The sequence below is a fragment of the Leishmania major genome, chromosome 34 (assembly GCF_000002725.2).
Source record: "Leishmania major strain Friedlin complete genome, chromosome 34".
Taxonomy (NCBI): Eukaryota; Euglenozoa; class Kinetoplastea; order Trypanosomatida; family Trypanosomatidae; genus Leishmania; species Leishmania major.
This window is the reverse complement of record NC_007286.2, coordinates 1,283,794-1,307,500: the sequence shown is the minus strand read 5'-3', so window position 1 is coordinate 1,307,500 and position 23,707 is coordinate 1,283,794. Positions and strand designations below refer to the sequence as shown.

Here is a 23,707-nt window from a genome sequence, read left to right as displayed (position 1 = left end):
GAGGAAAGGCTGGCGTGAGAAAATGAAAAGAGCGCGACTTGCTACACCGACAGCAGTAGCGCTGAAAGGGGTGGCCTCGTAAGTCTGCTCTCTCTTTTTGCTGGTTCCATGGCACAGCCTCGAAAGTTCCGTCGTGCACGCAAAAAGGGGGAGAAGAAGCCGCGCATGGTCGGGCTGGTCGGGGCAGCGGTCACCCACGAAGCAGCAAATCGAAGGTGCAGCACGCCGCAACGGGCGTCGTTTTTGTTTTCGCTTCTGGATTTCGTCGTTTCGTGCGTTGGATACGCGCTGGCGCACCTGCAGCTCCTTCGTGTACTGGGCGGCGCTCACACACGGACATGCGCACCTCTGGGAGGGTCGCGCGTTTCAATCGACCACAGACGACAAACCGCTGAAGGGCTGCCGCACACCCCATGGAGAAAGGCGAGCAATGAGGAAAAACGAAGAGAGAGAGAGAGGGGGGGGAGCAACCGTGAAACGCTGAAACACCGTGCGAGAGAATGGGTGAACGCAAAGACCACCACCGGGATGGATGCGCGCCGAAAAGGAGGAGACGGGCACGAGCGGAGCGAAGGGGCACAAGGCGCTACCAAATCAAACAGAGGGAGGAGTCAAAGAGGACGCGCAAGGGAGTGTTCAGTTACAATCATAAGCGCGTAAAGTTAGCGGTGGGGAAAAGTGCTACGATGTCCTCGTCAACGGTAACGCATCAACAGGTCATCCATGGAGGCGACGCGCGATAAACCAGACAGGGAACAGCGAGGGAGAGGAACGATAGAAAGCCAAAGTACCCCCTCCTGCTACCACAGACACACACATATACACGTACACGCACACCCTCCCGCAAAAAAAAAGGGGGACAAGAGCAAACAGAACAAAAAAAGCAAAAAGAAACGGCAACGGCATCGGGAAAAGGCGGCGAAGAGCCGACAACGCTCACCGCTGGGTGAGACACACGCGCTCATAGCCACCATACACATGCGCACACGGCGAGATAGAGAGAGACAGACAGAGGAAGAGAGCGACAACTGCAGACGGACGCGGTGACGATATTCATTGCTCCTGGGCATGAAGCGCCGGCTAGGCGTCCCAGTGTAATCGAGCAAGAGAACGAAAAGAGAGAGGGTTGACGACGTCGAAGAGCCCGTAACGAAGCATGCGAAACAGAAGAAACAAGTAATGCCGTTAAACAGCATATGATACGACCCTGTCTGTGCAGTCAGCGGGCGCCGTCGAGCACGTTGCGGGCGAAATAAAAACGCGCAACAAGGGACACATATGTGTGAGCGCGAACATGAGAAGTTGGCCGCAACAAGACCCGCAGAGACGCAAGAGGAGACCCCAAGAGCAGGAAAGACTGACTGCTTTCTTTTTCGGCCTTGACGACACTTCCCTTCCACCACCTCCATCACCACCCTCATAGCCGTCGGCACGACCACAGATTCAGCACATGTATGCCAACTGCTCTCGCACCCGACCGATTTCAAGCCTCTTCTGCCCGCGCCCTCCCTCTTTGGCGTGCTCGCTTCCGCGCATCAGATGCCAGAGCCATCCCCCTCAAGAAACATGCGCTCATGTGGTTGCAGTACGTGGTGGGACCTCTGCACTATCGCTGAGAAGGGCGGCACATCGCGCACCACCCAGCAGTTACCGCCAATGGTGCTGCGCTCACCGATTGTCACGCGACCCAGCACAACGGCGTTTGCGTACAGCGTGACGCCGTCCTCGATGATGGGGTGTCGTGGGAGGTCTCGAATCCTCTCGCCTGTTTTCTCGTCCGTCGGAAAACTCCGCGCACCAAGAGTAACACCTTGGTAGATGGAGACGTCATTGCCGATGACCGCCGTCGCCCCTATGACGACGCCGGTGCCGTGGTCAATGAAGAAATGATGCCCAATGGCCGTGTTCGGGTGGATGTCGATCCCCGTCTCTGAATGCGCCAACTCTGTCAGCATACGGGTAAAGTTCTGTGGGACTCCGAGCAGGTGCAGCTGATGTGCCACGCGCTGATGCACCATGCAGCGAAGTCCTGGGTAGCACAGTACCACTTCACTCGGTGAGGAGGCGGCAACGTCCCCCTTAAAGATGGCCTCCACGTCTGTGTGGAGGAGCCAGTGCACGTGCGCGAGTCGCTCCACGACAAACTTCGTCACAATCGCGTCTGCCCTGCGCTTGCAGTTGGTGAGGAAGTCCTGATTGGCGCTGCTGTTGATGTCGGCAGTGACACGCATGGCGTTTGCCTTAGAGGCTGCCGACTTGGACGAGACCTCCGTCGATGGTAAGCGAGCGCGGTTCCCCGTGCAGCTCAGCTCTTCAAGCGATGCCTTTAAAGCGTCCTGCTCCGCCGCAGCAGCCACAGCAAATCCACCTTTTGTGCTTCTCGACTCCATCGCGAGCAACGACAGTGTGGCGCAGCGCTGCCCATTCCACTCCAGCTGCGTGCGTTGCGATGTGTTCAAGGGCTTGAAAGGCTTTGTGTCCTCCACCGCGTGCGCGTCGCCGTGCAAGACAAAGGCGACGTAGATCTGTGTCACAAGAATGTCTGCAATGTGGCCAATCACCCACTCCATCAGCGAGTCTGCCTCGGCGAACGTCGGCGTCACCTCCGACGGCGGGTTCGTGCACTCTGGGAAGAAGACATAAAAGAGGCACTCGACCAGCTCCTTCAACTTGTGAAGGCTGATGCGGGGGTGAAACGTAGGCAAAGTGCTATCCGCGCGCTGCGGGTTCAGCTGCTCCAGAGCCTCCCGAATGCGGTCAAGGCGCTTCATGGTCGACACACATGCACTCACCTCTCGCAGTAGTAGCGCACGCGGGAGATCGAAGGGCGCTTCAGAGCGGCGGGTAACGAAACAAAAAAGAGACGGATGCGGCGCAAGGAACAAAATCGCGCCTGCACCTGTATGCGCGCGCGATTACCATCTAAAGGCAATGGAGAGCGACACAAACAAAAGGAAGTAAAACGGAATCATAAAAGAAAAGGAGAAGGTCGGAAGCGAAGTGGAGAGAGAGAGGGAGGTGGTGGTCAGAGCGATTGCGCGTGACGTGCACCCGTGTGTCCTTGGAGAGGAGATTGAGACGTGAGTGACACACTTCCGACAGCGCAATAAGGAAAACTGAAGCAGGCGACGACGAGGCAAATCTTGCTCCCTTGCGAAATAAGGAAAAGGAAGTGAGGAGCGAGAAAGAGGCTGAGGCACGTGAGAGCCCTCGCAAGGAAGGTTCCTTGTGCTTGTATCGACTCTTATAAGGTGGGGGTGCCTGATGCAGTCGCAAGGAGGCGTTTCAGGCGGGGTGTCGCCAACGTTTGTATAGCTCTCTGTACAGTTGCTGTCGTTGTTGCCTGCTGCGGCTGTTGCCCTGCATTTCTGATGGTGCGCCCCGAGAGTCACAGGCCGTCCAAGACGATCAAAAGGAACTCACCGCGAACGATCATAAGCAAGAGAACAACGCAGTGCAGCCTACGGCAATAGAAAAGACCTGCCCTCTGCCTTCCGTCTCCCCGTGTGCCGGCGGATGTACCTGTGTGATACGGGCGGGCCTACGGCGACAGCGGATGTTTCGAAGCGTGATAAAGCTACTGAGCACGCGGGTAGTGTATGTCTGTGCGCGTGTGGGGCGAGATGGAGGGCATACGAGGTGGTGGAAGGAAGAAGAGGCAATACCAGGCCCAGTAGAGACCGAGTTCGTCTCCGGCACCCCCCCCCAACGACAAAAGAAAGGGGTTCCGCGGCACATGTCTTGGCAGAAACGCCCTCTCAAGTATGGAGAACAGCATCTCTCTAGCGGCCACAAGAGCAGTTCCATCTGTGGAAAGAGCTGCAGCTGTCCACCTTCTATTCACGAGCGCTGGGTCACAGCAGATGGTCGGGGATGTTGATGAATTGATGCTGTGGAAAAGTGCAAGCTGCGCTCGAGGCCCTCGCAGGTTCTTCTGCGCCACGACAACTGCGTGTGCACCTGTCTGTATGCCCGCGGAAGGAGAAGGTAAAGCAGCTGATGATCCGTCCGCAGCACTCTTTGCACCCCTCACCATCCCTTCCACCCCCACATCCACACACACACACACACACACCACCTACCAGCCTTGCCCTTTCGGTGCAGAGATTTTTTTTTGCCAGCGGCCTCAGATGACAAACACAATACCGCCACCGCCTACACGCATATCCGCATTGTCATGCGGCGGCGACTCCAGCTCCCCCCCCCCTTTATTCGCACTCACTGCTCGAGGCCTGAGTGAAGGGCAAAGGGGTACTTCTTCAGAATCAGAAGAATGCGTCCTGGCCGGCGAAATACACTTCCGCTGCAGCCCGCGTCCGCTGAGTCAGGGCCCTTTGTCGACTTACTGCGCTTCTTACGCGCCGCCGACATGAATGAGCCGATCGGCGCTGTGTCGGCGTTCGCAGCGGGATCGGCAAAGACAGGGCCATCGAAGACAAGCTTCACCTTCCCTGTTTTGCCAAACGAGGAGTCGATGATGCCCTTTACAGCATCAGGGTTGCTTGCTTGAGGAGTTGTCACTGCCGCGTCTGCATCCTCGGGCTCAAAGACGACAACGAGTCGGAGGAACTTTTGCACCTCCGCAAAGAGCTCCGCCCTCTGGCGCGCCTCGACGTTGACACAGCCCTTATCTCGTCTGGCACCCGCAGACGCCCCGGCAGGCCGGTTACCGCTACCCCCGGCGCCGGCCGTCTGCAGTGATACGACACCGTCGGCGATGCAGCTCCGGCTGTCCAGTACCCGGTCCACTCGCAGCACGCGATACCGGTAGCGCACGACTGGAAGCCGCCGCCACGCCGGTACCTGGCCGTGACTCGCAGACTGGTCTGAGCTGCCCGGCACGGCTGTTGCCGTCCTTGCAGCAGCGCCGTCCTCCATGAACACGTGGCACACTGTGCCGGCTAGTGCGATGCGGCAGAAGTTCTCCCGCTCCACATCCAGACGCATGGCAATCAGTGACAAACCAGGGGCCGCCAGCACAGGCCGCTCGAGCAGCAGCACGGCGTAGTAGTCCTGCTCTGCCGGTGCGACTGGCAAAGGTCGTCCGGGGACGCCTGCGGTAGTGTCGGTAGAGGTGTACCTGGCCACAACCCCGTCGTCTAGCTCTTCCACATATGCACTCTCGATGGACGGATCGAAGGCGGCTACCGTGCCGGGTACGTCGAGGCTCTCGTTCGCGTGCGGCAGTCTTGCAAAGTACCTCATGGTCCCCATAACGGTAGCATGGCCGATCGTGATGTGAAACCTTGTGTGCGTGTCGCACGGCAGTGGGTGATAGCGCACACGATGCACCCGCGCGATCAGCTGTGAGGAGCTCACCAGCGTTCGGCCACTGCTTGCGGCGCTGCAAACGACGCCGCGCTCCATCCACGTAGGGTCAAACTGAGCCACACACAGCCCCACCCGGTCCCCGCCCTGCGCCAACTCGACCGGCTTGTGAAACGCCTGCAGCCCTTTTACTTTGCGCGTGGTCTGCAGCTCCGGCACGAGCACCGTGTCCCCGACGCGAACGACGCCAGCGACAACAGTCCCGGTGAATACGGTGCCCTGACCCCGCACGGCGAAGCAGTGATCCACAAGCATGTAGAACTGCGCTGGCCTCTCGGCCTCGCTCTCTTTGGCAGACTTCAGGGCCGCGAGGTCGACCGCGCGCAGCACCTGAGGCAAAACCGCCTCCGTGTTCACGGGGTGACCGATCCCGCCCGCCACCTCGCGTGGGGCAGCCGCCACCTCCACAATGGCTACCGTGGGCCACCGCGTGCGGCGAAACACCTGCTGCAGTTTTCTCTTGAGGGCCGCCAATGCCGCCTCTTTACCTGCTGGCGATACGCCTTGAATCGCGTCTATCTTGTTCAGTACAACGACGAGCGGCTTGGCCAGCACCTCGCCCAGGACTAGACACTCAGCCGTCTGCACTTGGATACCCTTGGTTGCGTCGACGACCAACACCATTGCGTCAATTATCTGCGCTCCACCAACCACTGTGCGAATCAGTGACGCGTGTCCTGGGCAGTCGACCAGCGTGCACTGCACCTTGGTCAACTCGGCTGCCCGCAGCACTTGGGTGGCATCCTCGTTGCCGTCTTCGACGGACACTTCACAGGCACTGAAACCGAGGTCGAGCGTAATCCCACGTGACTGACTCTGCGGACTCTTATCAAAGGCAGCAGTGGAGGCAGTGCTCGACAGCGCCTTGGCCAGCGCCGTCTTGCCACTATCAACATGACCGAGAAGCCCAATGTTCACATTTAACATGTGCACTTGCCTTGGATGTCGCGACCCTCGCGCTTTCGAGGGCCGAGCTACGCGTGGGAGGGGAGGGATGAGGCAGGTTATCTTCCCTGCCACGCTTGCAGCTGATGTGGAGGAAGTGATAGCTTGGCGCACACGCGTACAGGCGTGCACAGCAGTGGCAGCGAAGAGCAAGCGAAAAAGAGGGGGTGACACGGACGTGAAAACAAAGGCGATGATGCAGTACAACTACTCCGAGCATGATGGCTAGAGCAGCGGGAGGTGCGCGTCTGGAGCTCGTCCAACGCTGCCGCTGTACGGGCGGCTGCCAAGAAAGGAAGCGACAGGTTTGCGCGCCTCTCGACGTCAAAGGTTGTCGCCTCTCGCGTGCGCTCCTCTACCTGGAGGTGCCGGATTTTTATTCCCGGGCATCTGCATCGAGTCATGGTCGCGTGTCCCCAGTAACTTTCCACAAGACGCTTTCTCGAAACCAATCACAAAGAGTGCACAGCAGGTGAACGACCACGCGCGCACAGCTCGCGCTCATACAGGCACGGAGGCACTCATATCCGCGCGCACGCCCGTGTACATGAGGCGGGGTAAACCAGATACTTCCTTCACATCCTCAACCGCCGTGCAAAGTAGACACAAACTCCACCTCGTCGCCGTCTTCCAAGACGTGCTCTACGCCGCCGAGAACCTCGGCATCACATCCGTTCACCAGCACCAGAATACCAGGACGCACATTGGCGCCCGTGGCGTCGACAAACAGCTCTGGTCGCTCCTTGATGTAGCCGCGCCGCAGCATATCAATTAACTGTGCGACGGTCGCGCCAACAGGCACCACATCGGCCAAGGTGATAGTCACCTCCTTGTCGAAGAGCAGCTCGCATCCGCCGCTGAGGGCAACTTTGATTTGTCTGTGCCTCATCTCCATCACGTCCGCTTTTTTAGTGTCTGGGACGCGCGTGTAGCGGCAGTGTGTATCCTTTATTGTGATACGCAGCGCAGTTCTGTCGCAATCGGCAGCAGGCTGGGTGGTGTAGGTGTGCTTCCTGCGCGCACACACACAGGCCACAGAGACTGACGAGAGACGCCACAGGGGCACCGAAAGCGCAGAACTGAGTATGAATCTCTAACAAGGGGAAGCAGGGGGAGGTGCAGGGCTGCCATAGTCACAAGGTTGATGTGACCTCAGGCATGAGCGCGCATGCAAACGGAGAGACAGCGACTGACAGCCCCCTCCCCGGGCAGCGGAGTGACCGATCGAGACGGAGCAGGGGCAATCTACCCGATCGTCAGCCCTACAGCGCTAACGATCATAGGGTTAGTCGAGTGGGCCGCTGCAATGCCGACAAACGCCAGCGCGGTACGGGAACACGACGAGCTTCTCGAATGCCCGAAGGTTGTTTCCTCTTTTTTCGTTGGAACGAGCTGCAGCACGTGCACGCGCGCACACACTAACACACACACACACACACACACAGACCCGTAGCTACAACATCTGAATGTGACTCCCTTACAGTGAGTCGTAAAGGAAGTTCTCATTCACGTTACTCATTCGTTTTACGTACAAATTCGCGTATTCCTCTTTCAATGCAGGAGACGAGAAGCGGAATACATCGGCAAACAAAGAAAAGCATTGTCAGGAGACCGAGATTAAGGGCACGCTAACGTGAAAGCACAAGATATTTCACTTGTTGCTAACACGTGCGTTCTCTGCCACACAGCGTGAGTCAGACTCCACTCTAGCAGGCCCGTCGCAGGTCCAACTCTCTGTGCCACGCGTTACCAGGCACGCGCTAGGGCAATGCACCGACTCAGCCGTGTGAGTGCGGCCCCTGCCTCACACTCTACCCACCGCCCGCTGCGCAGGTCGCCTCACAGCCGCACCCGCATCATGCCGGTTGCCACCTCCTGCATCCCCGCTCAAGGCGCCTCAAGCACACCCCAGTAGGTGGGCACGGGCCGGTGAGACACGCTCGAGTCACGTCGGCACTCGCGCCTACCATATCGACGATATAAACGCGCGCACGGCCGCCGGTCGCTCCACCGCCTGCGCCGATCCAGGCCCACACCGCCAGCATCAGCAGCGGTGCATCGCCCTCACCCTGTCAGTGTGAGAAGTGGCTCGGCATTGGCAGCGGATAGGAGAGGGGAGGGGTGCTGATCGGCTCCTCCGCCCCCCCTCCCCCCCACACACACAGAGTTGGGCGTGGGCGCACTGGACGCTGAGACACCAGGCCCTGTGCGGTGTGTCCCCCTTCCGCGCTCATCAGGGAGCACGCGGCAGGGAGCGGCTATTCCAAAAGAAAGGAGAAAACAAGTAAAATCTTGCCAAAAAAAGAGGTCTCGAAGTGCTTGCGCTCAGCTGAGAATGGGGAGGAGCGGGGCCGTTTCTAAGGTGGGCGGGCGGAGGGGTGCGTGTCATCAGATACAGGAGCAAGCCCAAGTAGCCATGGGAAAGAAGAGATAACAAGATGACGAACCAGCAACGAAGTTCACGGGGGAGTGCCTTGCGCCATGGGAGTTGAATTTGTCTTTGCTCACTTCTGTTAGAAATTCGAAATATATGAAAAACGTTTCGCTCGCTCGTGACAAGCTTGGCCTTTGGCACAATGACGTGTGCGGTCGCTGGTGTGGGGAGAAGGGAATGTGTGGCAGCTCGCGCATGTGTGTGTGTGTGTGTGTGTGCGGTTTGCACACCCAAAGACAACAAAGGCACAGTACAGAAATCGCGCATAAAGAACGAAACAGGCGAGGAAACGAGGAAGAGCAAGAACACAACGAAAAAAAGAATAAGGGGAGGTGCTACAGGGGCAATTCTAAAAGAACTAGCGTACATTCACTTTGAGCATCCACGGCAACCGCATGCCACAGTGAATCAGATAGAAGCAAGAGAGTAGAAGAGGACACGCAAAACCCAGAAAGAAGGAAGAGAAGAAGAAGAAGAGGGGGAAGGCAGGGAGGGGAGGGAGGGGTGGAAAGGCGACGGAGAATCGTCGCAGGTGTCTGTAGGCGGTGAAAGGAAGGTACGGTGCGCGTTTCCAGCCAACACCAAGGGGCGCGATACACTGCTGACACATCCGCGGACTCATCAAGGACAAGGAAAACAAAAAGGGCAGCGCGATGGAGTGAATCGCCAATCGAGGCACTTTCGCACCGCCCTTGCTTCCGTCCCCAGGAGCCTGCACACAAGTCTTCCTCCGTTTGCCCCAGTTATCAGCTTCTCTCCAAATACTCGGAGAACATTGCATATGCTCAGGAGCAACACCATGATGACAAAAAAGTATGTGCCTCCAACCACCGCACCATCATCGGACACGATACAAGAGGATCTCCGCCTCGCATTACAGAGGGAGAAAGACGGGGACGATGAGAAGTGCAGACGCAGGAAAAAAACGCGCGTGAAAGAACAGTCAGTGCACCTCTGTAGGCGCATCGGGGAGAGAAGCAGGAAGAGGTGGGAAAGCATCGCCCCTCTTTCCACAGTTTTCCATGCATTGTCATCTTCGCCTCTTCATTTTTAGTGGAACACCACGTGGCTTTCTCGGGTTACCCGTGCTGCACTCCAGCGAAACACGCACAGACACGCACGCGTCGACCAGTGCGAAGCCGTTCCTCAAAACAAAACGAAAAATGAATCGAAAAAAAAGTCTCGGTGCACGTAACGGGGCAAGTGAGACGCATAACACGTGAAAAAAAAAAAAACGGAGCTTCGAGAACGATGGAGATCGTACAAAAGCACCGAAAAAAGTCATGTTTCCAACAGATACGCACCCACGCAGGTAACAGAGTGGCAAGCGCGGGCACCCGCTGCGCCACGCATCCGCTTCGTAACCAGCCAGCCGTCGACAAAAAAAAAGAAACAAACACAAGAAGCTCCCAATCCCATCTATGCGCACGCACGCGGAGGAGCCACTTTAACTAACAACTGAAACAAAGAAGTACGAGAACCGGGGGAAACAAAATAAAGTGGAGTGACAGAAAACCAATGAAAACAACAACAACAACAACACACACACACACGGGATGAGCAAAATCCCGTCCAGTGCAACCACCTCTCCTCTCTCTCACCCTCGACCATGTCCGTATGCGTTGGCGGCTGCTCTCCCTCTTGACAAACACCGATGAACGCTCACTCATGTACCTCAGAGAAGAGAAACGACGTGAAGGAGAAAAGCATGGAAGAAAAGAGAGACCCGAGTAGGGGTCTCCCCGTTGACAGCGTTCGCAAGCATGTACGCATGTTGTGCAGAAAACGAGCGGGAGAGCAGAGTACGATGCACGGGGATCGCTGCTGCGAAGAGTTCCTTGCTGTTTTTCGTTTTTGTTAGAGCATAGTTGTGATTCGTCGTGTGTACAGCTTTCCGCTCAGCGCTCGCCTACAGCAGCGCGCAGGGTAACAACAACAACAAAAAAGAAAAATTGTGGTTTTTCCTCACGCACTCTCGTGCTGTTGCAGAGTGTGCCACAAGTGAGACGGCGGGGCATCGAACGGCGGCGTTGTGTCCAGAGGCGGACGTGTGCCACTGTGCATGCGCTTCTGATACGTCGCGTACGTCTCCTCCTCCTCGACGGCCCTGATCAGCCGCTCGCGGGCCTCCTCCGGGAAGAATTCGAAGGAGCGGCGACTGAGCTTCGCGGTCTTTACCACCGCGCTCACAGCCACGACATCAGCAACGGCGACGTGATGGTAAAGGAACTCGATTTGACCAGCAAAGTCGCCGGCGTGGAGCAGTGCCACTTCTTTCATATCCCCACTCTCTGCGTCCGGCGCCATTACGCATACGCTTCCCTCCGTGATGATGTGCAACCAGTGATTCGGCACTCCGGCCGCGATCACCCTCTGACCCTCCACGTAGCTGTCCTCCTTGAGGCGCTCTGCGACGTCCTGTAGCTGGCGCGAAGACACCCCGGCAAACACCGGCAGCGACGACAGGAAATCAACATATCTGCGCCGCTTGTCCTCCATCGCGCGCGAAGTGATCATCTTGTAGGTGCGGCGCTCCAGCGAGGCACACTGCACCGAGGAGCGAGCCACGACGGCCGCACCATTCGATATTTCGTACATCAGCCCCAGGTCCCCAAATGTGGAGCCGCGCACCAGAGGCACGACCACCTCCGCGCCGTCCTCGTTCATCATCGTCGTTTCCGCCTCACCGTCAAGCACAATGAAGAAGGTGTCGTTCGTGTGGCCTTTTTCCAAGATTTGCGTGCCCGCCTCGAACTTCTCGACATCCATGATGGACGCAAACTTCGCAATATCACTGTCGTCCAGCGTAGAAAACAAAAAGTGACGCACAAGGACGCGCGAGATTGTCTTCATTTTCTCCTGTGACTTGGGCGTTGTCGGAAAGCTAGCAATACGCGCCTCGTCAATGTCTAACGAGGAGTCCGAGATGGCGCCACGACTCGGGCGCTGCATTTGGATGGTTCGGCGTCGAGCATCCTCGCAGTCGTCGATGAACTCATCCTCCTCCGCTTCCCTCTGCCTTTGTTCTCCGTCCTGTGAGTCCTTCTCGGCTATGGAGTCGCTTTCGTTGTCCACGTCCTGACGTCCAAACTTAAATGTTTTGAAGGTTTCCTGGTAGGAGATTGTGTCGCTCCGGGGCAGTGGCAAAGTCTCATCTGAGCCACAGATCAACAAGTTTTCCCGGTCCGACTGCTTCATCGCGGTGTGGTCCAGTGGGGGCGGCGACATGCGCTTTGGCGGGGTGGCCGACTCTGACTTCTTGTTCCTCGCAGCCGTTTCCCTGACCCCAGCAGGTTTAGGTGCAGATGCGGCACCAAGAGGCGTCTCGGCTCCGAAGCCATTCGAGGCAACGCATTCTTGCGTGGAACCCGCCAAAGAGTACATCGCCCTCGGCCTCCTTCCCAGATCGCGCAGTTGCGCCTCCACCTCCTTTACAAAGAGGAAGTCAATGTCTTTCAACTGCACCGAGGGCATCTTCGGGCGCGCCGGCGCCTTCGCAGCTGCAGTGGCTGCGGTCATGGCACCAGCACGCTCTGCAGAGGAGGGGGCAGAGGAGTTCACGGTATTGCTTTTGGCAGCGGACTTTCCCTTGTGCGCCTTCTTGTTTGACTTTGAGTCCGTCGCGGCGGGTTGAATGGCGTTATTCGAACTCGACGGCGGGAATGGCGGCAGATTCGCTTGCCGCTCCATTCTTCGGCACCGCTCCTCCTCCTTGGCCTTTCGCGCAGCCGCCCGCCGCTTCTTGACAGCCGCGGCTTTCTTGCGTGTCTGCGCCTCAGCCGGGTCACGGAGCCGTTGGTAATCGTCAATGCTGTCCTTGATGTTTAGCAGTATCACCTCCCGCATCCCTTTCGACACGCTATCACCCATACGGCACACCAGCTGCACCACGTATTTGTCGAAACTGGACATTGTGAAAGGGCGAGACGGCGGGGGGGGGTGTCGGATACGAAAACGGTTGTGTGACGGTGTGCTTGTGTGCCTTACGCAGAGATAAGGGGTAATGGATGAGGTGAATCGCTCGAAGGCCGAAGGGAAACCGGGACAACGATGCGGCGCGACAGACTATGCAGAGAGACAGAGGAGCAAGAGAAGTTCCTGCCAAAAAAGGGGGAAGGAAGGACAGAGGGGAATCGCTTGCGTCAACACGTCGAGGGACGAGCTGCGGTTTGCCAGCGATCGCACGGACGCTCGAAGAGGTGTGCAGGTGAGTGAACGAAAAGGCGGCGCGGCAGAGATACAGCGTGAAGCTGTGTACGGGAAGAGGATAACGGGAACGAAGGGCGTCTCAGTTTCGGTTTCCGTGTTGGTATCTGGGCCAAGGGATATGAGCCAGTAGCCGCGGCGGAATCTAGCCGATTGCTGTTGATGCTACCCCACACAGTATGCTTTTTTTTTGTAATGATCTCTTTCGTTCTTTTCGTATTCCCCAGGCATGAAGAGTATGTCGGCAGTCATGATTGATGGCAAGCACAGAAACATGCGGTCAAATCGCACACGAACGGGCACCTTGGGCGTGCGGTCGGGTGCATCCCTCAGAGGAGGATGTTGATCAGAGGGAGAGCGAGAGAGTAGAGGCGGAGAGGAATCACAACTGATGCCGGTGAGGTGAGCGGGGAGGGCTTGTCCACAGCACGGAGCCGCTCAAGTACACGTATCACTCTTATCACTGAGCATGCAGGAGGTAGCAATCAGTGAACGATAAGATGAGCGTTCCACACGAGGTGTGCACGTAGAGAGCCGCAGCCCCTCACGCCAGCGGTACAACGTGAGAGCTTATTCTCAGGACCGACGCTGTACACCTGCTGCAAACGCTAAGAGAGATTGCTCCTCGTTCTCTTCACACGCTCTGCCTTCTCCTCATCAAATGACACCATCATCAAGAACAGCGAAAAGGCGCACAAGTGAGCGGGGAAGGTCACAATATCTTACCTTCAGCTTTTGACGGCACTGTTTCTAAGTCGCTGCAGTACCAAATAGGGCCGCGGTCCGCGCTTGAGTCCTGGGGAGACGCACGACCGACGGAAAACAGGACCAGACTCGGAGGCGCCCACACGTGTGTGTGAGAGAGAGAGAGAGAGCGATGGAAGCATGTGCCAACAGCACCACAATAAGACGCGCAAAACTGCTGAGCGCACCCGGGAGTCATACGATTTGTATGTGATCGAGACGAAAGGAGAGCGCTGCAAAAATCAGAGCGAGGACAAGTAGCAAGGCAAAACACGCCAAGCAAAAGACAGCGTCGTCACAGCAGCGAAGCATAAGGTGTCAGCGTGTGCAGACAAGCACGCAAGAGGAAGATAAACACATACACACACACACGTCACATACACACACACAAATGGCGATTTGAAGTAAGGACACAACAGAAGGGAGAACACGAAGGGCAAATGAGCGGCGTACACTGAAACGCCCTAAAGGACGAATCCACTGCAGCACAGCGTCTGTTAGTGTGCGCATTTATAAGTGCGTATCTCACATCATGTGCACGCTGGCCACTTCGCCGGTACGCACGCACGCGAAGATGAGCACCTTGTCCATGTCGGTGCTGCTCATCCTACAACAAAAAAACGGGCCATCGCTGAGCTCACGCGCTAAAGACGCGCGCACACGCTAACCGAAAGATTGCACGTTTCTGTGTTTTTCCTTTCTCTTCCAGCTGACGAGGAGGGGGCAACGCAACAACAACAAAAAGGAAGTTGATTGGACGCGCTTGATGGGTGATGCGCATGCGCGTGAACAATGCACGATGGAGCCTTCTCCCCCCACCACCTCCCACACACACACACAAACATACACAACAAAAACGCGAAAACACAAAGAAAGTGAGCCAAACTCATGCACATTACACACAAGCTGGGGACGTGAAAGGATAAAACAAAAAGCCCACCAGCACATCCACAACCACAGCAAAGGAAAGCGTGCGAGCTGACTTCATGAACTTCCCCCCTCCTCCTCGAGTGCGCGAAGAGGGGTCCGTGGCGAAAAAAACAAAAAAAAAGGAGCAGAAATCATTTGCACAGAGTGACACAGAAGCCGCAACTTCAGAAGGGCAACACAGTGTACTCGCACGAGCGCGCCTGGCTCCATTTTGCTCTCTATCACCTGCGGCGGCGGCGTACACCAGCTAGGAGGATGTCGCGCGGAAGAAAAAGACGGCTTCTGTTTCGGTGGCGTACAAAAGATGGACATGCTGTGTCATTCAGCGAGTGCGGTTGCGAGTATAATACAGCACGGTACTCACGAAACGAAGAGTGGGGTTGACCCGTTGCGGGCGTAGAGTAACGTCACTCGGGCACCGCTGAGCAAAAAGAAAAAAAAAATATATATATAGAAACAACCGCTTCAGGGTGCCAGGTAACAGCACTGCTACGTTTCGACAGTTGTGTCACTGGGGAGAAGAATGGGCTTCGAACGGCGCCGCGTCGCGATCACCGCCGGCGGGATCGCAGTCGGGCAGCTGTTCCAACCAAAGGAGGGAGACGTGCCACGGCGCTGAGCGCTGCCGCCGCCTTTGCTGCCGGCTCCCCCGGCAGTGGCAGCGCCGCTTGCCGCTCCACAGTTGCCGCTGCTGTACAGAAGCGAGCGCGGCGGCCCCGTTGGCGCCGTTTGCGACAGCAGCACAATGGCCGTATCCAGTGGCACAAAGCTCCGAACACCGCTGAAGGTGGTGCGCGGCAGCAATCGCGCCTCCTTGATGGTGATCTTCTCGGGATACTCCTCTGCCGCCATGCTCTTCATGATGGTCGCGAGCAGAGTGTTCGCAGACTCGCTGGTGGAAGCCTGAGCCTCCTTGCCGTGCAGCTTGAAGGCCTGCGCAAAAAGCGTCTCCGCGGACTCGATTTGCAGCTGCCGCTGCAGCCAAAGAGCCAGTCCGCGGGTGGAGTGAAACTGTGTCAAGGGCAGGCGACTTGTGGGGTTCATACCCTTGAGGTCCAGCAGTCCCAGCAGCATCGCACGAGCAGTGTCGCGAAAGGTTGCTGGGGAGTGCATAACAGACGGTGGGCTTGAAAGGGCAGCATCCAGCTGGTCGGCTTGATTATTCGTCAGGGGGGCGACTGGATTCAGTGCGTCGGCCATCACGTGCGAGGTTTCGATGGTGTAGCTGTGCACGATACCGGCCTCGGTAAAGGCCACGACGCGGCTGGAGGAGTCCTTGCGCTTGCCAGACTTGCTGACAGCGAACATGTTCGCCTCCGAAAAGTTGCAGCTGCGGAAATCGAAATAGGGCGTGTTAAGCGAGACCAGCTTTGCGTAGAGCAGGTTTTCTATCTGGTTGGCCCAATCCATGCTGTTACCGTAAAAGAAGGTGCCCCGCTTATTCGCATGTGCGTGCATGTCGATGAAAAGCGCCACGCGGCTGCCCAGAGACCGCAGAAGGGCGCGAACCGCGTATGGTGCGGGGTGTCGCTTACGCGACGGGTCCCGGTACATGCGGTTGAGATCGACGCCGTTCGAGTCGACGCGGCTGTGGCCGCGAACAACGCCGTCCGGGTTCAGCATCGGGACCACGCAGAAGACAAAGTTGTGCCGCAGCGCCGCCGCTCGATAGTCTGTGCAGTTCATGAGCAAATCAATACAGCCGTGCATAAGATGGCTGCCTGGGCATTCGCCTGGATGCACACGAGCTGTCAGCACCACGTACTGCTTGCCGGAGAAGGCGTACGGCCGCTGCGTGAAGCCGAGCGCCGAGGAGTGGGGAAGGCCGGCTTCCTTGGAAAGGAGGGGTGCCCGTTCTACCGTCATGCGGCTGCAGTCGCTAATTGTCAGCAGTGTAACGTCGCGCCCCTCCAACGATTTGCAGAGAACCTCGCGGTGGAAATACACCTCGCTGAACTCCGCAGAGCATGGAACAGCAGCGTTGCCGGTGTTGGAGCTTCCAACCCCCTTCTTACTCCTTCCGTTGCTTCCAGGCTGAGCTGTGGCCAGGCCGTGTACGGCGTACGAGTCCGGCCCGCTACGCTGCTCGGAACTGGAGCGCTGCACTTGGTGATCGGGTGCCTGCAGACTCATCTCCCGCACAGCGTTACTTCGTCGCGCCGCCTCTTGCCACATCGCAAGGTTGCGTTGCAGTGTGTAGTAGGTATAAGGGTGGTTGCTTGCAATGTAGATCGCGGGCGAGTCTGGACGCCCCTGCGGCGGCGTGTACGTTACCGCGATCTTTGTCTCGATTTTGAAGTCAAAGGTAAGGTTCATAGCGATGTTCTTCTTCTTAGTTTTTTTCTTCTTGCTGGTCCCAGAGGACTTGCCCGTAGGTGAGATGGAGAAAGCGATTCCCCCAGTGCCCCCGTTGTTGTTGGCACCAGCAGCGCCGGCATCGGCGTCGTTGTCACCCTCATCGCCGCCACCGTCACTGTCGGCGTCGTCCTTCGACACGGGCTTGTGCACAAGCAGAGGATAGCCGGGAGTCTCTGGCATTTTCTCAAGGGCCTCCACGTGGGCCTTTCCAGCGATGCGAGTGTACTGTGGTCGCGTAGGCACAACGGCCATGACCGGCATCCAATCATACGTGAACATATTGCTGTGTGCCATGCCGACAAAACAGATCGTGACGACGACGCCCTTGCTGCCGCCGCGGACCGAGAAGTGAAACCACTGGCGGTTGTTGGTCTGCCATGGCGCGTTGCCGCAGTCCATTGCCGTGTACATGCGGTATTGGAAGGTGCCCACCCGCTCCACCTGAATCAAGTTGCCGCTGTCGAACTGCGACGAGAACTCGAGATCGTCCTCCTGAAAGTAGAATGTGCGCTGGTTGTTCGGCGGTCTCTGAAACACCCAGTGCGCATCATCCACTTCCGGCCCTGCCGCCGTCTGGCTTGCAGCGCCGCGTGCCGCGTCATCAGCGCCGTGCAGCGAAGCATCGCGATCCAACCCGTTCATCGACTTCAACTTTGTGCTGTTGGAAATGCATCGAGATGCGTCGCGGTGACCATCTATCGAGGTCCGCTGCGAAGCGGCCTGCTTAGGCGAACTTTGCGGGGAGCAGCCGCTGAATCCCAGCCCCATACCATGCACGTTGACGTCGCTGTGCACACTAAAGAGGGTTGTAGCCTCAATACTTGACCTCAGCTGCGGCTGCTGCTGTCTGCCTTGGCAAGGGCAACACAATGGACTAGGGTTCAGTGCGGGTGTGTTAGAGGATATGATCAGCTGCTCAACCAGGCGTGCTGCACTGTCGGGGGAGCGATCGAGGCGGCCGAAAGAAAACCGCTGCTGCAGAAACCGGACGGGTGACTGCCGCTCTTCAAAGTTGTTGTTTGTCGGGAAAAAAATATGGCCTCGCTCATATGCGTTGCTGCTCTTCCGTGAGAAGTAGAAAAGCGACAATTGACTGAGGCGCTGCTACGGAAGCCGAAACGGTGGCGGGCACAGCCTTCACGCGGCGCGACCAGATGAAGCCCTCCGGCTCCTGGAGTCGGTGCTAGTGTAAAGTGATGGCGCGGCGCGGGGCCAACGCAGAAAAGCAGCCGACACCACGGAATCAGGGAAGGCAATGTGCAGGTGAAGCAGTGGTTGCACCGGTGCTTTTCCAAAGCGTTGCCCGTGTATACGCAAGCGTCGCAGATTAAGCGCTGCAGGTCCGCAGCGTCTGCTGCCGTGCGGGTGAGAGAGTGCCCGTGATTGGGTGCTGTTGGCTCCGGCCTTGCCGTCGTGGTGGTAGCCCCGTGCGCTTCGCTGCTAAAACTAATGTGTCCGCGTCTGGCAATTCGTCGGCGCGTAGAGTGGTGCTAGGAGGCGTTCGTGCAAAAGGAAATGTAAAGGAGAAGAAACACAGAGAGGCAGCTCTTCTGAGAGAAAAAAGCAGGAGGAGGGGGCAGATGAGGGCAATTTTACGCCTGGCCGAGTCGTTCGGTATGAGGTGCTGTATGCGTGCCGCTGCCCTCGTCCCCTGGAGAAGATGGGGGAGTGGATCACGGCGTTTCCTTTCGTTTTCCGTCAGATAAAACCTGCACCACGGTGGAGCCTTGCGGCGGACACACATGAAAAAAAAAGCAAGCGGAAGACAATAACATAAAACCAAGACACACCAGGAAGCATACGACACGACGAAAGCGCACGCAAAAGAGTTACGAGAGAGAGAGACGTCACAGAAACACGCAGAGAAGAGCGGTGAACGCCACCACCGCAACTCTGGAGACCAAAAACGGAAGATTCCAAGCAAATTGGCGAGCCACAGAGCGGAAAGTAAACCGGAAAACGCCCGCAACAACGCTAAGGGAGATAGGGCAGAGAAAAGGGGAGGAACGAAGAAAGAAAAACACACAAAGGCGCGCCGGCCTCCAGAAGAATATTCCAACACGCGGCACTCACAGCTCTGCTCTTTAAACTTACCTCTACCACTTTCTCGACTCCGCATATATATCTATATCCATTTCCATGCAGAACCTTTTCTTCGTGTGTGAATGTGCGTATGCCGACTAGCTCAAATGTAAGCACACCCACCCTTCTCTTCTTCCCACTCGTAAGCGGCATGTCGCCCAAGCAACGCGCCCCGTAGGTAGACGCATATCTGTTGACGTCAGCAGCGACAGAGAGAGAGCGGACGAACAAGAGAAATACGAGCAATGTCTGCCGCCGCCATTTAGCAAGTTCGCGCGTTTCTCTCCCTTGCACCAACTTCTCCACAGCGCGTGCGACGGCGGCACAAACATCACGTCCGTTTTCGCAGCACTACAGCGCTTCTTCCCCTCCACAGGCAGGACACAGAGACATACCATATGCTTAACAGCACCAAAACGAAACTTCGGCGCCCATTCTCCTTCCACATTTCCACCACCTTGACGAGAGCCTTTTTTACCACTTTCGCACATTCTCTGCTCGATCACCACTTCGCAAACAGTCTGAATTCCGCCAAATCAACTCCGCTCACCAGTACACAACAAAAAGAGAATAGCACCCCTGCGGGGCCATGCTGAGCCACGCGATGGGCACCCCTCTATGGTGAGATAGCACAGACGACGGCCGCACACGCCAGCGCCACAGCGTCGCCGCACACATCCCACCCCCGCTTCCCGCAGAGCGCCTCGGCGACGCAGCGCAGCGTGCCCGCCACACCCACCGGCGAGGGCGGCCGTCGCGAGCACACACCCGCGCCCTCACACTACTGGGCGGCCTTGGAGGGATCTCGATGGCGGTCCGTGGCTCACGGCCACCCCCGCTGCTGCCGCCGGTAGGCGCGTACCCTCACTGTGAAGACGCAACGCACCACAAGCGCGCGCAACGCGGCCGATGCTGCCCTTGCACTTCGCCAGGGCACGGCGAGTATTCCTGCCCTTCGCCCGCTCCGCCTCCCACACGCGCACACGACCGGCGACAGATCCGCATCTCCTAGCAGTTACATCCGCTCCCCCCCCCCGCGCCAGCACCGGCTAATCGGGATGAGCACCACGGCCTCGACGTCGCGCGGGTCGTGCGCGCAGGGGCGCAGTCAGCTCACACGCTCCAGCAGCCTCGCGCTGTGGTGCAGCGTCCTCGGCGGCCCCCGCGCCACAATGCCCTCAGGTGCCGCACAGAGCTCCCCTTCGTAGATGCCCAACACCAGCGGCCAGGTCGCGTTGCCCATCACCCCGGCCAACCGCCCCGTGCCGTAGGCCCGGTGACGGCGCTGGCCAGGAGGGGGGGGGGGAGCGGCACCATCAAATGGGCGCCGCCGCCGCCAGCGCTCCAGGCGCGCGGGCAATCAGCACAGCAAGAGGCTTGCCGCCACGCGGGTGCCGGGGATGCCTCTCAGCAGCCGGCCGAGCCCGTACGCGAGTGTGAGTGCCTTTGTGTGCGCATATTGGCATTCCCCTCTGGGTTGCCACGCATCATCGTGTTTCGCCAGCAAGCACCCGTGAGGCACGCGCGAAGGTGCGGCAGAGAGGAGAGGGACAGACGAAGAGGAATGAGTGCAAAAAGAAGCGGCGTTGCCACGAGGCACACACGCACACATGCGTGTGCACATAGACCGGCGCACATACACCGGCATGCAAACGCGCGCGCATAGCACAGCCTTGCCGCCGGCAGCAGCAGAGAGCTCGGCGCCACCCCACCACCACCACCACGCCCCCTCCCGGAGAAGAGGGCGATGGCGGCTGCCGCCCTGACGCTGCGAGGGTCAGCGAGCCGAAGAACGAAAGCGAGATCGAAAGACAGAAACGAACAGAAACGCTCGCGGGAAGCCATGACACAAAAACAAAAGACAAGGCAAGGAAAAGAATGAGGAGAGAAACAGGCGCGCGCACGCACCCGGCCTTTTCAGGCGGGAACACCGCGGAGCCGTCGGGGGCGAGAACAAAATGTGCGACGGTCGCACTGTCGCCTGCGTGTGCGCGCGTTTATTCCTCCTTGCTGTTTTGTCGTTATCAACGTTTTGCGTGTCCACCAGTGGCAGTGAGGCACCCTTGCACGCCTCACACCACCACAAACACGTCGACAAATATACACATTCAACCACAGCTCGCACGCCTCTGTTGCGCCACGGCTACATCCTGGTCGCGAAGGACGCACTGCCTGCCGTTCGACCGGGGGCCATGCGTCGTACCGGCTCATCCTGTCCTTGCTCGTCTCCTCCTCGGGTGCGTGCTGCGCAGAGGGCGCCACGCGGACCCGGGTGGACGGCATGCCTCGGTCCAGGCGGGCCGCGTCCAGGGTCCTGCTCGAGGGCGGAAGCGGTGGCGTCAGTCGTGTGGGTAACAGGCGGTGGCCTCGGTGAATGCCGGACGGCCTCAGGGAGGAAACTGGCCAGCCGCAGGTCAGGCCCCTTTGAGACATTGTGCTCTGCCGGCATGCAACGCCTCGCCCTGAGTCGCACCACGCCACCGCATCCCGTAATAAGGGGCGAGGACTCTACACATGGGAGTCTGGGGGACTCGGTGGTGTGATTAGGCATCAAAATAGAGCAACGAAAAAAAGAAGCGGCACACAAAAGGCGAAGACATAATCAAGACGCAATGCGTATAGTGACAAGCACACACACGCAGGCACGGACTCGGGTCGAACGGCAAGCACTGCCTCTCTCGTCGTGTTCGCCCCTCCCACTCGGCATTTATTCGCTCCGTTCCCTTCGCTCCCCTCCTCTATCCTTTGCGGGCGCCGTCGCCGTTGCGCACTCCCCCGTCCCCCTGCTCCGCTGCGTTGTCGTGGCCGTTTTCTTCGCCGTCTCCGCCAGCCCCTCCCGCCTACGCACGGGGAAAGGCACAAGAGAAGGGCAGCGGCGCGCATAAAGCGACGGGAAACAGGCACACGCACACCGCACACGCAGGCAGGCCTCACATATCCTTGGCATGCGGAGAACAGAGAGAAAGGGGAACGCGGGCACCGGCACACGGACAAGAGCAGCAAAGCAAGTGAAGACGCGTAGCGGCGGGTGTGCACAAGAACACAAGACGAAAGGAGGCAGCAGCGACAGCATAAGGGTGGCGGGACAGAGGGTGCGTCCGGCGGCGCTCCTGTCGCGGCGGCCGGGAGGGGAGGCGCGCGTCCATGAGGAAACAGAAAGAGAGACAGAAAAGAGCGGAAGGCGCAAACGCGACGAGGGCTCGAGAGCGACGCAAAGGGCACAGGCGTCACCACACACGCCCATGTCCGACGTGAGGTCGCCCCTCGTGCGCCATGGAGAGCCCCCCACCCGCCACCTCCCCAGCCCCACCCTCTCTCTCCCCACTGCCCCGCCCCACACCGCAGTCCCTTACACGGCAGCAGGGTGTGCCGCCCCTCCTACGCACCTGCGCGCGCGTGGGTGTGGGCGCACACACGTAGGCCGTGCATGGGGCGCAAGGAACCAAGAGGAGCAAGGGCTGTCATCGCCCCTATTTAGCGCTGCGCACGCACCTGTGGGTCGCTTCTGGGTCCACGGACGCCGTCCCCTCTCCTCCCGCGCCATCCGCTCATTAGCCGGTTTGGTTCCTGCACCCGCCACCACCACACATGTGGCACCCCGCCCCCTCCCCCTCTCCGTTTGAGGAGTCCATGCGGCGTGCGTGAGGGCGAGGAGACAGAGACGGGGCGAGAGGGGGCGCGCCAGAGAAGTACAGGAAGCACGCGCGGCCGCGGCACCCATGTACGGAGGAAGGGGGCGGAGGCTGGCCACCAATGCGGGGTGGCATTGCGCTCCCCGTCCCTCCTTCCAGCGCGTCGACCGCTCCCTCACCCATCCTCGTCGTCGCCCTTCCTTTGCCCTCGCAGCCGTGCACCCTCGCTTTCACACCTCGATGCTCCGGCCAGCGACGCCCGTGCCACCCCCTCGCTTCTCCGCTCGCCTTCTCGTCTCGCCAGGGCTGCGTCGGCCGAGCGTGCGGGGGAGGCTGCTTCAACAAGACAGCGAGGGCAACCGCTCAGAGGGGGGAGGGAGGGGTCATCGGTGGGCGTGTCACCGCCAAGGGTGCGCAGCCCACCACAGCGCGCGGACCGCTGTGCAGATCACCAGAAAAGACAAGAGCTCAAAGAGAAGCCGAAGTTCGACAAAAGGCACACGCACGAGAAAAACAATGAACACTTTACTAAGTGCTCGCGTACGCCGCACCGGTACTCGACAGCAATGCAACACGACGGGAAAAGGAGAAGGAGACGCGGAAGCGCAGAAAGGGAGAGCGGCTCCTCGGCATGTGCGTGCCAGGGGGTGCCTGCACATCCGCACCGCCTCTACAACGCGGGAGGTGCGCCGCACGCGCACGCACGAGAGGGCAGCGACCGACAGACACAGACCTGCCGCGCGCCTAGCAACTCCGCCCTCCGCCTCCTGCGGCTCCCTTCCGCCTACTCTTGCTGTGTGTTTTGTTCGGAGTTTGCACTCTCATCTGAGCGCATTATCGGCAACGGGAACAGCAAGAAGACGATACCGACGAGATCCAGGACCCAGGCCACCAATGAGAAAGAAGCCGACACCAAACCTGTACTTCGTCTTCAGAGGAGGGCAAAACGGCCCTCACCCTTGTTGAACTCCGTCACCATAAGGCCCCAGGTGATGCCCAACGTTAAGAGGCCAACGACCTTGAGCGCCAGGCATACATAGCGGAGCAA

General features: G+C 58.6%; 5 protein-coding genes across 5 annotated transcripts; all 5 read right to left on the bottom strand.

Moving 5' to 3' along the window:
• Window positions 1–1,535: 1,535 nt before the first annotated feature.
• SAT (serine acetyltransferase) lies at window positions 1,536–2,771 on the bottom strand (the record flags this gene model as incomplete). Its single annotated transcript, XM_001686337.1, has 1 exon — window positions 1,536–2,771. The coding sequence occupies one exon, from the start codon at window positions 2,769–2,771 to the stop codon at window positions 1,536–1,538; it is 1,236 nt and encodes a 411-aa protein (XP_001686389.1).
• Window positions 2,772–4,218: 1,447 nt separating this feature from the next.
• On the bottom strand, window positions 4,219–6,255 carry LMJF_34_2840 (putative selenocysteine-specific elongation factor; the record flags this gene model as incomplete). Its single annotated transcript, XM_001686336.1, has 1 exon — window positions 4,219–6,255. The coding sequence occupies one exon, from the start codon at window positions 6,253–6,255 to the stop codon at window positions 4,219–4,221; it is 2,037 nt and encodes a 678-aa protein (XP_001686388.1).
• A 601-nt stretch (window positions 6,256–6,856) lies between these two features.
• Window positions 6,857–7,168, bottom strand: LMJF_34_2830 (ubiquitin related modifier (urm1)-like protein; the record flags this gene model as incomplete). Its single annotated transcript, XM_001686335.1, has 1 exon — window positions 6,857–7,168. One exon carries the CDS (start codon window positions 7,166–7,168, stop codon window positions 6,857–6,859), a length of 312 nt encoding a protein of 103 aa, XP_001686387.1.
• Window positions 7,169–10,672: 3,504 nt separating this feature from the next.
• Window positions 10,673–12,619, bottom strand: LMJF_34_2820 (regulatory subunit of protein kinase a-like protein; the record flags this gene model as incomplete). The annotated part of the gene is made up of 1 exon (XM_001686334.1): window positions 10,673–12,619. One exon carries the CDS (start codon window positions 12,617–12,619, stop codon window positions 10,673–10,675), a length of 1,947 nt encoding a protein of 648 aa, XP_001686386.1.
• A 2,457-nt stretch (window positions 12,620–15,076) lies between these two features.
• Window positions 15,077–17,587, bottom strand: LMJF_34_2810 (putative zinc carboxypeptidase; the record flags this gene model as incomplete). The annotated part of the gene is made up of 1 exon (XM_001686333.1): window positions 15,077–17,587. The coding sequence occupies one exon, from the start codon at window positions 17,585–17,587 to the stop codon at window positions 15,077–15,079; it is 2,511 nt and encodes an 836-aa protein (XP_001686385.1).
• Between the last annotated feature and the right edge of the window lie 6,120 nt (window positions 17,588–23,707).